The sequence below is a fragment of the Clupea harengus genome, chromosome 24 (genome assembly GCF_900700415.2).
Source record: "Clupea harengus chromosome 24, Ch_v2.0.2, whole genome shotgun sequence".
In the NCBI taxonomy this organism is placed as follows: Eukaryota; Metazoa; Chordata; class Actinopteri; order Clupeiformes; family Clupeidae; genus Clupea; species Clupea harengus.
This window is the reverse complement of record NC_045175.1, coordinates 16,428,134-16,440,163: the sequence shown is the minus strand read 5'-3', so window position 1 is coordinate 16,440,163 and position 12,030 is coordinate 16,428,134. Positions and strand designations below refer to the sequence as shown.

Here is a 12,030-nt window from a genome sequence, read left to right as displayed (position 1 = left end):
AATAGGTCTAACGACGCCCCTGGTGGTAATCAAGATAGAGTGTGTTCAACATGATCGTCTCACTATCATTAATGATAGTAATTGTTCAATTAAGCTATCGGGAAATGCACCCCAACATGATCGTCTCACTATCATAAGTGATAGTAATTGTTCAATGAAGCTATGGGGAAATGCACCCCCAGAATAGGTAGAGCAGACATCAGAGGACATGAGGGACGTGCTTGAGGCTGGTGATGAGTAGATGTGGTGGCACTAGAAGGAGTGAAACTCCTGCTGAATTTGGACTGCATAGACTACCCATACACTCTCACGCTCTACAGATAGATTACCCCTACACTCTCACGCTCTACAGATAGAATACCCATACACTCTCACGCTCTACAGATAGAATACCCCTACACTCTCACGCTCTACAGATAGAATACCCCTACACTCTCACGCTCTACAGATAGAATACCCATACACTCTCACGCTCTACAGATAGAATACCCCTACACTCTCACGCTCTACAGATAGTAGCTGACCCTTGTCCTGGGTGCATGTTCTCAACAGTGTCACTGTGTAATGACCATAGTCACACAGAGAGGGAGAGAGGGAGACAAAGAGAGAGAGAGAGAGAGAGAGAGAGAGACAAAGAGAGAATATAAGGTGTGTGTATTTGTGTATGTGATGATCCTAATGACCACTGTTGATCCCAGTGTGTGTGTGTGTGCATGCATGTACAGTATATGTGTGTCAGTGCGTGTACCTGTGTGTGTGTGTATGTGTGTGTGTGTGTGTGTGTGTGGGGGGGGTGTAATAACACTGTCTTGCTGTCCTGCAACAATGGTCGTTGCTTTATTGTTTTCAGCAAACCGTGTGGGTCCCCCCCTTCATCTGATGGTTGGTTGTGGTTTCATGACACATGATTCACATAAACAAACTTGCAAAACATTGTCTTCATTATTTTTAGCATTTTTGATTTATTTTATATTGGATTTAGTCAGTGATATACATTTCTGACAAGTGATGTAAGGAATAAAAAACGTAGAAAAACAATTCATCCCCCAAAACATTACAAAACACTACAGATATAGTCAAAAATACCTGAGATCATCATAGAGGTAAGCTGGTAAAATGAAAGGATTTTTGTACATGATCTTACTAAAATATAGAAAATGCAGTCCTACATACATACAAAAATAAAAGCCTGCAAAAATACATTCTGACTATACTAAGGCCATAGTAAGTAATAATAAGATTTGGCACTCTGAGATTCTTGGCACTCTGAGATTTTTCTGAATGAAGAGTGCGTTACAAATAAAATGAATTATTATTATTATTATTATTATTATTAATAATAGTCCTCTTATGCCAAGTTATTCATCCGTGACTGCAGCATAACAAAGCATCTTACAAATCACTAGCCTTTTTCTTGGTAGGTTTTTTGTGTTGGCATATGGTAACACTCTTCGAAACCTCAAACCCTGGGTAGAGGGGTTCGACAAATCTCCCATGGAACGTGTGCAGGTGGGAAAGGGTTCCGGAGGAGACACTGTAGAAGGATAGGGTTCCGCCTTGCCAGTCCAAGAACACTCCTAGTCGCCCAGACTTGGAGCGAGGAGCCGGGATGTGTTCAGTCTCGTTCTTGTGTTTGGCGAGGTACTCAGAGGCATAGCATTCAAGACTCCAGGACTTGTTGTTGCATCCGAGCCGACTTTCGTCCAGTCCGTCCCTGCTAATGCTCCTGTCCGCAACGCCAATCGAGGTCCGTCCATTCCAGTCGATTTCCCAGTAAGCCTTTCCAGTCAGTCCCTCACTGCAGAGGAACTGCTGACAGTGCTTGAATCGCTCTGGGCAATCAGGGCGTTCCTGATCTGACTCGTGCACGTTGACTTTTTGGTTCTTCCACGATAGCTTTCTGTGGACTGTGTTTGGGTTTAAAGTGATTTCGCAGGCATCTGAGAAAGTAATTGTCAGTTGAAAGTAATTGTCAGTTGTTTATTCGGGTTAACCTGAGGTTAGTATATCTTGCTAAAGTTAAGATTAGCGGCCACAGAAAAGATTTCACAGAAAATATGCAAACAGTCAATTGTGATTGGCTGCCCGGTGTTTACATGGAATAATGATACATACCATGTCATAATAATGGATGTTGCCCAAAGACCATCAAATGTTTATTATTCACTGTGTCAAGAAAAGAAACATGAATTGTAAAGTCACTCACATTCCCGTAATCCAGACTTCAACCAGTACTCTGCCTCGTCATCAAAACTATAAGAGAAAAACAGAAAATACAGGTTAAATGTAAAAATAAAATCCTTCAGATGTTTTGCACTCATATAACTCTGGTTACCAGGCAAAGAGCCTACTAGCCCAAACAGATTGGCTTGCCTTATTGTACACCGTAGTTTCTTCTGTATTTTAGAGAGTTTGGCCTTTCCCTCGACCCCTGGGTAGTTACGACTCAGGTCGAGTTCTCTCAGGTAAGAAGGGTTGGAACGAAGAGCAGAGGTCAGTGCCTCACAGCCAGCCCTTGTGACGCCACAGCAAGATAATCTAGGCAGATAGAGGAAAGGAGGGAGAGGAAGAAAGATACATAGAACATGAGTGAGAGTGTGTGAGAGGAGAGGACTGGTATTTAGCAGATGCTTTAATCCAAAGGGACGTACAGACAACCAGCAGCGATCGGGAAATGTACAAGTAACAATGTATGAGTGGTGGAGATTATTTTTTACAAATTACTGTGCATCAGAGTGGTATGGTGTGGTCAAAAGTAATGTTATGTAAAAATAGACAAGAAAGGCTTTTTTTAACATGGTTTGAACAAAGTGAGTTATTATATTGAATGTGTTGGGTAAAGCATTACTTTAAGTTTCTCAAGCTAATTTCTCAACAGTTCTCCGTTTATGTATTTTGTATAATAACAAGATACGTCTAGAGCTGTTGGAAGGTGCCCATATGTTAGCTGTTAATAGGCCTAGGCTACCTGTTTATTGCAGTATTGGTTTATTTCACTTGACTGGTGTCAAATCCCTAGTCAGTCAGCTGTCCAGGCTGTGAGATAGCTCTGAACTGAGTATATAACATGTATTCATTAATTTCATTCATTCAACTTTTATTCAATTCTCGGGAATTCATTGAAGGTAGCCCTCATTCTCAATGACAAGACAACATGAGCTCTTACTGTTAATATGACAGAAACTTGCTACCTGCATGGTAGGTTGTTGTGCTACAATCTATACATCCCCTAGCCTAGCATTCGGACATCGCTTGTTACTAGCATTCAAAATGACTGAAGTTAACTATGCAACTCTATGTGCTTTGAACACATTTATTTCAAAGTATGAAGTAGGGTGTAGTATGTATGCAATATTTTATAATAAAGGAAATGTTGCTCAACACTTACCTCAGTTTCTCCAGTTTGCAGTTCCTACTCTTCAGTCCAGCACAGAGAATGTTCACCCCTGAATCCTGAAGATCGTTGTCACTTAGGTCCAACTCTCTCAATGCTGAGTTTTCAGACTGTAATGCTGAGGCCACAATGTCACAGGAGTTCTCTGAGAGTTTACAGCCAACAAGACTGTTAAAAAAAAAAAAAAAAAAATGACATTTCACATGAATATGCTTGTTGTTTAGAAAATTAGTTTTTAAAGAAAGGAAGTAAAGAAATATCCAGTTCTGATTTAATGGCTTTTTTGGACTCGGTAGAAACATTTTAATTTACTGAAACCACTCACATAGCCTTACTGCAGCTTTTCACTGCTGGAACCAGCCTCTTGCGTCCCTCGTCAGATGTGTTGTACTTCCTCAGGTCAAACTCTTCCTGCACCTCATCAGAGAACTGAAGCATGTAGGCCAGTGCAGAGCAGTGTGCTAGTGACAACACTTTGACAGAGCCTTTCTCTGAATTCAAAAATCCTTGGACTTCCTCATGGACCGAGCAGTCGTTCATTTCACTGAGGCAGTGGAAGAGGTTCATGCAACGTTCTGCTGAGATATCCTTCCGCTGCATTTTTTTCAGGTTGCCGATTATTTTTCTCATAGTCTCTGAATCTGACTCTACATTGGGCAGCAGACCACCTAAAATTCTTTGATTGGTGTCCAGTGAGATGCCATGAAGAAAGCGGACAAACAGGTCTAAGTGTCCATTTTTACTGTCCAGTGCTTTGTTGACTGCAATTTTCAGCAAGTCCTCCAGTCCGAGATGCTCAGGCGCAGCTTTTCTCTTCTGAGCCAGAAAGGTCATGATGGGGAACAGATTCTTGCTTTTATAGCAGTGAAATGCATAGAAAGCAGCAAGAAACTCCTGGATGCTCAGATGCACAAAGCAGTAGGTCTTCTCATGGAAGGTGTTCACATAACAGGAAGGTTCTAACTTCAAGATCTCTGTGCACATCCCAGAGACAAGGGAATCATTTGCGTCAATTCCACATTCCTTAAGGTCCTCTTCAGAAAAAATAAGTCTGGCCTTGAGCAGCTGTTTAAAAGCCAGCTGAGCAACTTTCATAATGACTTCTCTGTTACACTCAAGAAGTTTCTGCCTGCTCATTTCATTTGCGTCCTCGTTCTTCTGGTGTGCTATGTCAGTCTGAATTAGCAAAAAGTGGCAATACATACTGGTAAGGGTTTTGGGAATTTCCTTGTAGTCACCCCGACTAAGCATGTTCTGAAAAACTGTTGCCGCGATCCAGCAAAACAGAGGGATATGGCACATGATATAGAGGACCCGAGATGACTTGATGTGCGAGATGAGGTTGTTGGCAAGGTCAGGTTTGCTGATCCTCTTGCGGAAATATTCCTCCTTCTGTGGGTCATTGAAACCTCGGACTTCAGTAATTTGGTCGATGTGCTTAGACAGGGCCCGGGTGACAGCTGCTGGTCGTGAGGTTATCCAAAGGAGAGCAGAGTCCATCAGTTTCCCTTTAATGAGGCTTGTGATCAGGACGTCCACTGTGGTGTGCGTGTTCATGTCTGCTACTAGCTTCTTGGAAAAGTTCAACTGAAATGTGCTTTCATCCAGGCCATCGAGGATAAAGACAATTTCATTGCTGTTATAGATCTTTGGATCCTTAAGCTCAGCAAGTTCTGGGTAGAGCTCGATGAGAAGTGTGTGAAAACTATATTCTCCTTTCCGTAAACTGAGCTCCCGAAAGGGTAAGAGCAATATGAGCTTTATGATGTGATTGGCTTTGCCCTCCACCCAGTCAAGGATAAACTTATGCACACTAACTGTTTTCCCTATACCAGCGTTTCCTTTGGTCAGCACAGTCCTGATGGCTTCATCTTGTTTGAAGATATTGTTGCACTCAATTTCCTTACCATCTGGTTGAACCTTGGCAGCTGAATCTATCTGGCATATTTCATGCTCATTAACAACACTTGCCTCTGCCTCTGTGATGTAGACTTTTGTGTAGATTTGGTTTAAGGGTTTCTTCTCTACTCTAGTTTCATTACCCTCCACGATATATCCTACTTGTCTCTTCAGTCTCGCCCTCACGTCTTCCGAAATTCTCTCAAAGACACCTGCAGAATCCACATTTGCATCTGTAACAGAATTTAAAAAAAATAAAAACACACACACAAATGAGTATATTATTCACTCTAAAGCACATGGTGCTTCTTACAACTTCAAAATATGACGATGAGCATAAGACATGAAAGCATTTCTCTACCCTCTTTTCTGTTGCCCATCTCATTATTGAACGTCACAGACCCAATAATGTTGCATTTTTTTAATTGTGGTGCATTGAGAAGACCCCCATTGTCAGCTCTTAATTCATTCCTTGAGTTTGAAAAGACATGTCCAGGTTGATTCTTTCCTGCAAGGGTGAAACACATAAAATTAGAACAAATACAAAGCATAGTGGGCACTGTTCCTGTGCGTTCTGACTAATAATGCGTATTCCTTAGGATAGTAGTCCGTTCACGGATGTACCATCAAGGAATAATCGACTACTATACGGCTTGTCCCATGTCCCATGTCGCCATTGTGCTTGCTCTAAGGAGGTTCAGGTCCTGGGCTCTTGAGACAATTCGATCGGTTTGTCGCTATATAAAAATTCACTAGAATTGAATTAAATTGAATGTATTAACATTAACATTTAAGGTAAAACAAGCAGTAGGAGTTTGTTAGGTCCAATCAACCATCTGAATTTAGTTGCATTACTATAGAATACTGTTTATTTTTTTTTTTTTTGTAATCATATTTTCAGACAACTACAAATATTAGTCAGTCGAAATGACTTGGCCTGGCCCTTTCTCTGTATTGCAAACGTCTGTTATCTGTGCAATACAATCAAGATCAAGATGCAGTAAGTATTCACCCTCTTCAAGTCAGTATTAAGTAGATGCACATTTGGCTGCAATCACAGCACTGAGTCTGTATAGGTGGACACGAAAGGTGAACCACGAAAAGTCTTTTAGAAAATGATTCCCGCTCCACAGTCGTGCATCTACACAATCTTTACTTCATAAAAAAGAATGAGTCGTGCTAAGCCACCAAAAAAAAGTTTGTCGCTGAAATTCCAGTCGATTCTCGATGCGTCTTTGTTTAATGCAGAACTCGTTTCTTCACAGCGTAATAGGATCTTGGTCGCGAGTGGTGGCACGGTTCGACTCGTGATCGTTCTACACCAATGAGGTAGCTGCTTTTTGTCAACAGAATGGCAAAATGGCGGCTCCCGTGGTTAGATTCAACGTTACCGATCAAGAGGAAAACACCCGAACATCCTCAAAAGTGGGCCAAATGGATTCTAAACAGTGCTGTATACATAGACGCGTCCAAGAAGAACAATGAGGCAAATATACGATAATGTTTTGTTTATGTTAAGTCATTTAGATCAAGTTTGAAATACCTTTTTAGACTACTACCACCAATTGGCTGGACCTCTGTTGAATTAGGTCAGTCACTTTAAAGGGGGTGCATATGCAATCACTTATTTTACATTACACATTTTTATTTAATTGACATTACTGTGTAGAAATCTGTTTTCATTTGACATTAAAGAGGGCTTTTTTGTCAACTTATATTGACCATGATTGATTTATAAAAGCAATAAAAGGGTAAAACATCCAAGGGGTGAATACTTATGCAGGGCACTGTAGTACCCTGGACATAACCTTACCTGTACCCGAATATTTTGCAGAAACGGACCTGCTGGTTTGTGTGTGTTCATAATTTTCTGTGAGTGTGTTGGAGGAAGATGACATTCTGGGTTGCTTAATACACTGTGGGAAATGTAAAAACATGAAAATATTAGAGAGGTTAAAACAACAACAACAACAAAAACCACCCTGCTCTTATTGCTGGCTGGTGCCTGGAACTGCAGGTGAATGATGCTAGTACACATCACCAAGTCAATGTTACCCCATTGCAGAGTCACCCATGTTGCCGATGGAGGCAGTTTGCTTGCTTTTGGACTAACCAACTGTGTACCAAACCGAGCTAAGTAAACATTTATTCTTCACTCTACTGCTGAGTTCCGAGTTGTGCGTTTGAGTTCAGCCCATCACCACCACTTCGTAACACGTTGCTACTTTAAAATGGTATCAGCTGATTAAAGTCAACGAGCCGGCTAGGGGCGCTTCTGAGCATTAGAGGTTTAACCCTGTTGACTTTGACTTACACCAAATGACAGGTAAAAGACATGTAATTGCAGAGACAATGCAAAACTAAATGCATAAACAAATATTTAAATGTCACCTTTTCATCTCTGCTATATTTAGAGACAGATTTTCTTCCGTAGTGGGCACTCTTGTCAATAGGCTGTGCACTTGGCTCCTTTTTCTTCATTTGGCCGAGTTTCTTAAAAACGTAAAAAAAAATGTTTTAAATGCAAACACACTTAACTTCACTTATGTGTATATATTCACTGGTTTTACAACACACGCATGGAGAGGGAGGGAGAACACAACCCTTTCATTAAATAGATTTATATCCATATATCCAACACATAACCATATACGTATCATACGCATTAATATGTGTTAGATATATTGATATAAATCAATTTAATGAAAAAAAAATTATGATTCATGATTATTCATATGCAATTGCAAAATAACTTTTTTGAGCAATCAAAAATGTGCAAAGGAATGTGGAAATGTATTTCAGTCATATAAAATCAGTCAATAAATTCTTAAACGCAACATACCGTTGACTATAAAATAAATAACAAAACCTGGAAGAGAAACTCATGCAGCAGTATGACCCATATAAAACTATGCATCGTACATACAGTAATCATGTGTATGTGTGTGTGTGCGCGTGTGTATATGTATGTGTGTGTGCGCGTGTGCATATGTGTGTGTATATGTGTGTATGTGCATGTGTATGTGTGCAATAATGTCATTAACTCACCTTCCCTCTAGGGTCCATCGACCTCGATGTTGACTGTTTTGCATGTTGGAAAAGGGACTCCATCTTCGCAAGGATGCTGTTGGGTGAGATGATGGTCCCTGTCTTATTTGCTCTGTTATATTGTACTCTTAAATTCTTCCAAACTTTGGAGCAAATATTTTCGTCTTTGCCGAGCTTCGTAGCAATCACTATCCAAGAGCTCCATGTCACTTTGAATGTCCTGTAGTCTCCCGGATAAAGTAGATGCATATGGCGGCGCACTTCATCGATCAGTTTTTCTTTAAATGTTCTGTCTAGGGGCGTAACAAAACATTGATACACTTGAGTATTGCAATATTATGTTTTGTGACACTGCGTTGATTCTCAAAAACACTATTCATTTTTTTAAATAACAGTTTGTATGCAAAGATTTGTGGCAGAAAGTGATTTATTGTGTGTAGATAACAGTGTCATAATCTATCTTGAGCCATTTCACTCTTCCATTCCAACATAACAATGTAAACTGAGACAGGAAGTAGCATAGATTTAGATTTCAAAGGGGACTCATTTTATTTCGGGGGCCTACTACAACTTTACGTTCCAAAAACACATTATTTTTCTCAGACTGTACATCTCACCCTCAGTCTGAAACTCTCCTGTGTCTTTAACCACCCTGCTAGGCAGAGAGTGAGGATTGTGTTATTAGATTGTGTTATCTTGTAACAAGGGAAAACGGCTGGAGTTCAAACGAGCTGTTTACAGGCAGCTTAGAAAAGTGGTTTCTGTGGAAGACAGCTCTTTGGGCTTTTTTTGGGCCAGAGTCGCAAATTCCATTTCCAATATACTTAATGGTAGAGTCCATCTAATATAAAATCGGACACACTTGTGCCTGTGAAGCTGGTAGCTCAAGGAAAATGTTCAAACAAAACAAGGCTGATGCGTTCACACAAACCAAACATACCCTTCGAGGTCGCCATGGGGTGTGCTGGCTGAGATATCAATCCTAGTTCAGACCAGTAAAAATGAATGAATAGAAATACATAATAAAATACATTTATTTTGAATAAATAATAATAAAAACATAATTCTATTAAAAATGTGTGTTATGTGTTATACATAAATGCAATCATAGGCATACTTTTTAACAACTATACAATTGTTTCAATTATATTTAAAAGTAAAATCTGTGTGTAGGCTTTTATAGATGAAACCACCTAGACCCCCCCCCCCCCCCCCCCAATGTAACGCCTGATTAAACACATAGTACCCTGAACATAACCTTACATGTACTGGAAAGTTGTGTAGTAAAGAACTTGATGGTTCGCGTGTAGAATTAACTGTGAGTGTTTTGGAGGAAGATGACATTCAGGGTCGCTTCATACACTGTGGGAAATAAAAAATAAATAAAAAGCTCTTATCACTGGCCGATGCCATGGAGAACTGTAGGTGCACAATGCCAGTATAATAAAAACATAGTTCTATTGAAAATGTCTATTATGTGTAATACATAAATAAAACATATTTGAAACCACAAATAAATTAATAAATATCCCCTACCAACAACTGTTGGCAGCTCAACATATCCTTTGAGGTTAGTGGTCCAGGGGCTGCCTCGCTGTTGCAGACCTGAAGAAAACAGACAACTCTCAGCCAAAACAAAGCTTGAATCAACAGTGAGGAGATTTTGACCTTAAACTTGGTTACCTTCTGTATTTTATTCTAGATACTTGTATTAATGGGTTGTGTGTAGAAAAGGGCAGAATATTTCGAACACATATCATCATGTGTTTGACATATTGTTATACTGCTAGTCACATTGAGTATCATGCTATCCAGCCTAGGTGAACCCATTAGAAGCAAATCAAATAACTAAATACTAGAGATTATTATTATATTTATATATTATATTATTATTATTATTATAAGACTAAATAAAACTTTAACTGTAAATTGAACGTAATACCTGTAAACGTAATACCTATAATCTCAGTCAGTTTAATTATTAACACCCCCACCTCCAGGTTCCGAGGGTTAAAGTCCACTGCGAGACTGTGTACAGTTACATAACATCGCATAGTGAGCAACACATTTGAAACCACACGTATTTTATTATTTTATTTGCCATAGTTTTCGCAAAATCATATGAACCCTTAGCCATCTGACTTTTGGAACCATTTTAGTAGTTGCAGTTTATATACAGTGCGGTTAATAGGCAGGAAAATAGTCTACGGTATTTAACATGTTTCACACTGTAACCTGTAGGAAGCCTACAAGCCAGATCCATGTCCATATCCATTACTTAATGCTGCCATATTACGAGCAATCCATCTGCTGCCTAAATGCCGCCAAAATGTTTTGATGAAATGCCGCCAAAAGTTCCTGCCAGGAAGTATTGGGGTGAGGAGCTATGCAACAACAACTCTCACAACCATCAGACACTAAAAGACAACAACAAAAATGTGAAGCCTACATGCAGACACTTTGATGACAAATTCTCAATCGGTGTATTGTCCATTCAGTTGTTACTAAGTTTCTAAAGATAGTAGAGGTCCGGAACTCAGTGACCTCATAGCTGGTCACAGGCATGAAAGCAGGTAGCCTACAATTCAAGTGAATTCTACACAAGCCAAATTCTATTCATAGCCAAAAAGAAAAGAACAAACAAAACAACTACACCACTCAACACAACATTACGATATGGCTGCGCTATTCAAATACAGTTAACATTAGGATAACTAACCTTAGCATTACTATAAAATGTAGTCTGCCTGCAGAAGACAATGCAAGGGGAAACATAGCCTACCTTCGTTTTGAGTGGTGCAAATTGAATTACAATATGGTGCAGTAAAGTTATATAAGAAGGTAAGTAAGCCTACAAACAGTGTGTTGGTTCAAATGAATCGCGATCAAATGATTTAGTCAAAACCAGAAGACCCTGAAACTCAGTCCTGCGCAAAGCAACTACTGACACGGAAAAGAGACAGTTCTGTGCTACAGATCTGCATATCAAGTCCTCTATAAACTTCCCCGGTTTATGATTTGTAGATCGCGCATCTGCGCACTAACGCCTGACTATTTGCCCCACGTCAGCGCACATAAATAACAGTGCAAACCCATGACAGCGACGCGATACGCTTCCATCACTTTGAGTGGGCGTGTTGTAACGTGTGGAAATAGCATTTTCAAACTGTCAGAGACGACACCAAATATTCTGATTGGCCGCTGCGGGAAAAATCGCTCCTCATTTGCATAGGATTCAACATTTTTCAACTTTTATCGGTCGCGTCGCCCAAAAAGGTGGTCTACGACACAATGGATTGGCTCCCGTTGAAATGCATGGGCTTAGAATATTGCGTCGCTCGTAACGGTGTCATGGGTTTCGACCGTAATGATGCTTTCATGAACAACTGGGAAGTGGGGAAGTTCCGACCGCCGAGAATACACCTGAACTCCTGTCGGACTCGAAACATCTCACTAAGAAAATGGGAAGTTTTTGACAGCTCTGAGAAGGTTTGTCGTCACCTGACATGCAAACGTTTGTGGTGAAAGATAAAATAAATGCTCTGCGCACAAATATGTCACTTCATTGTTTATTTACGTTGTACTCATTACCGCAGGTGATTGATGTTAAAACTATACATTGCAGTTTACTTTTGTGTAATTGCAATACAATGTTAACTTTACGGCTGTCCTCAAGGCTCAAAATATGA

The 12,030-nt window shown here is 40.0% G+C and overlaps 1 protein-coding gene across 1 annotated transcript; it reads right to left on the bottom strand.

Annotated features, from left to right (window-relative positions):
• Nucleotides 1-942: 942 nt before the first annotated feature.
• Nucleotides 943-11,303, bottom strand: LOC116219003 (NACHT, LRR and PYD domains-containing protein 14-like). The gene is made up of 13 exons (XM_031561816.2): nucleotides 11,124-11,303; nucleotides 9,878-9,946; nucleotides 9,605-9,703; nucleotides 9,282-9,323; nucleotides 8,342-8,634; nucleotides 7,685-7,786; nucleotides 7,107-7,209; nucleotides 5,655-5,801; nucleotides 3,720-5,526; nucleotides 3,389-3,562; nucleotides 2,374-2,538; nucleotides 2,207-2,253; nucleotides 943-1,940 (listed from the first exon to the last, which is right to left on the bottom strand). Exons 4-13 carry the CDS (start codon nucleotides 9,295-9,297, stop codon nucleotides 1,393-1,395), a joined length of 3,402 nt encoding a protein of 1,133 aa, XP_031417676.1. The 5' UTR covers nucleotides 9,298-9,323; nucleotides 9,605-9,703; nucleotides 9,878-9,946; nucleotides 11,124-11,303; the 3' UTR covers nucleotides 943-1,392.
• Between the last annotated feature and the right edge of the window lie 727 nt (nucleotides 11,304-12,030).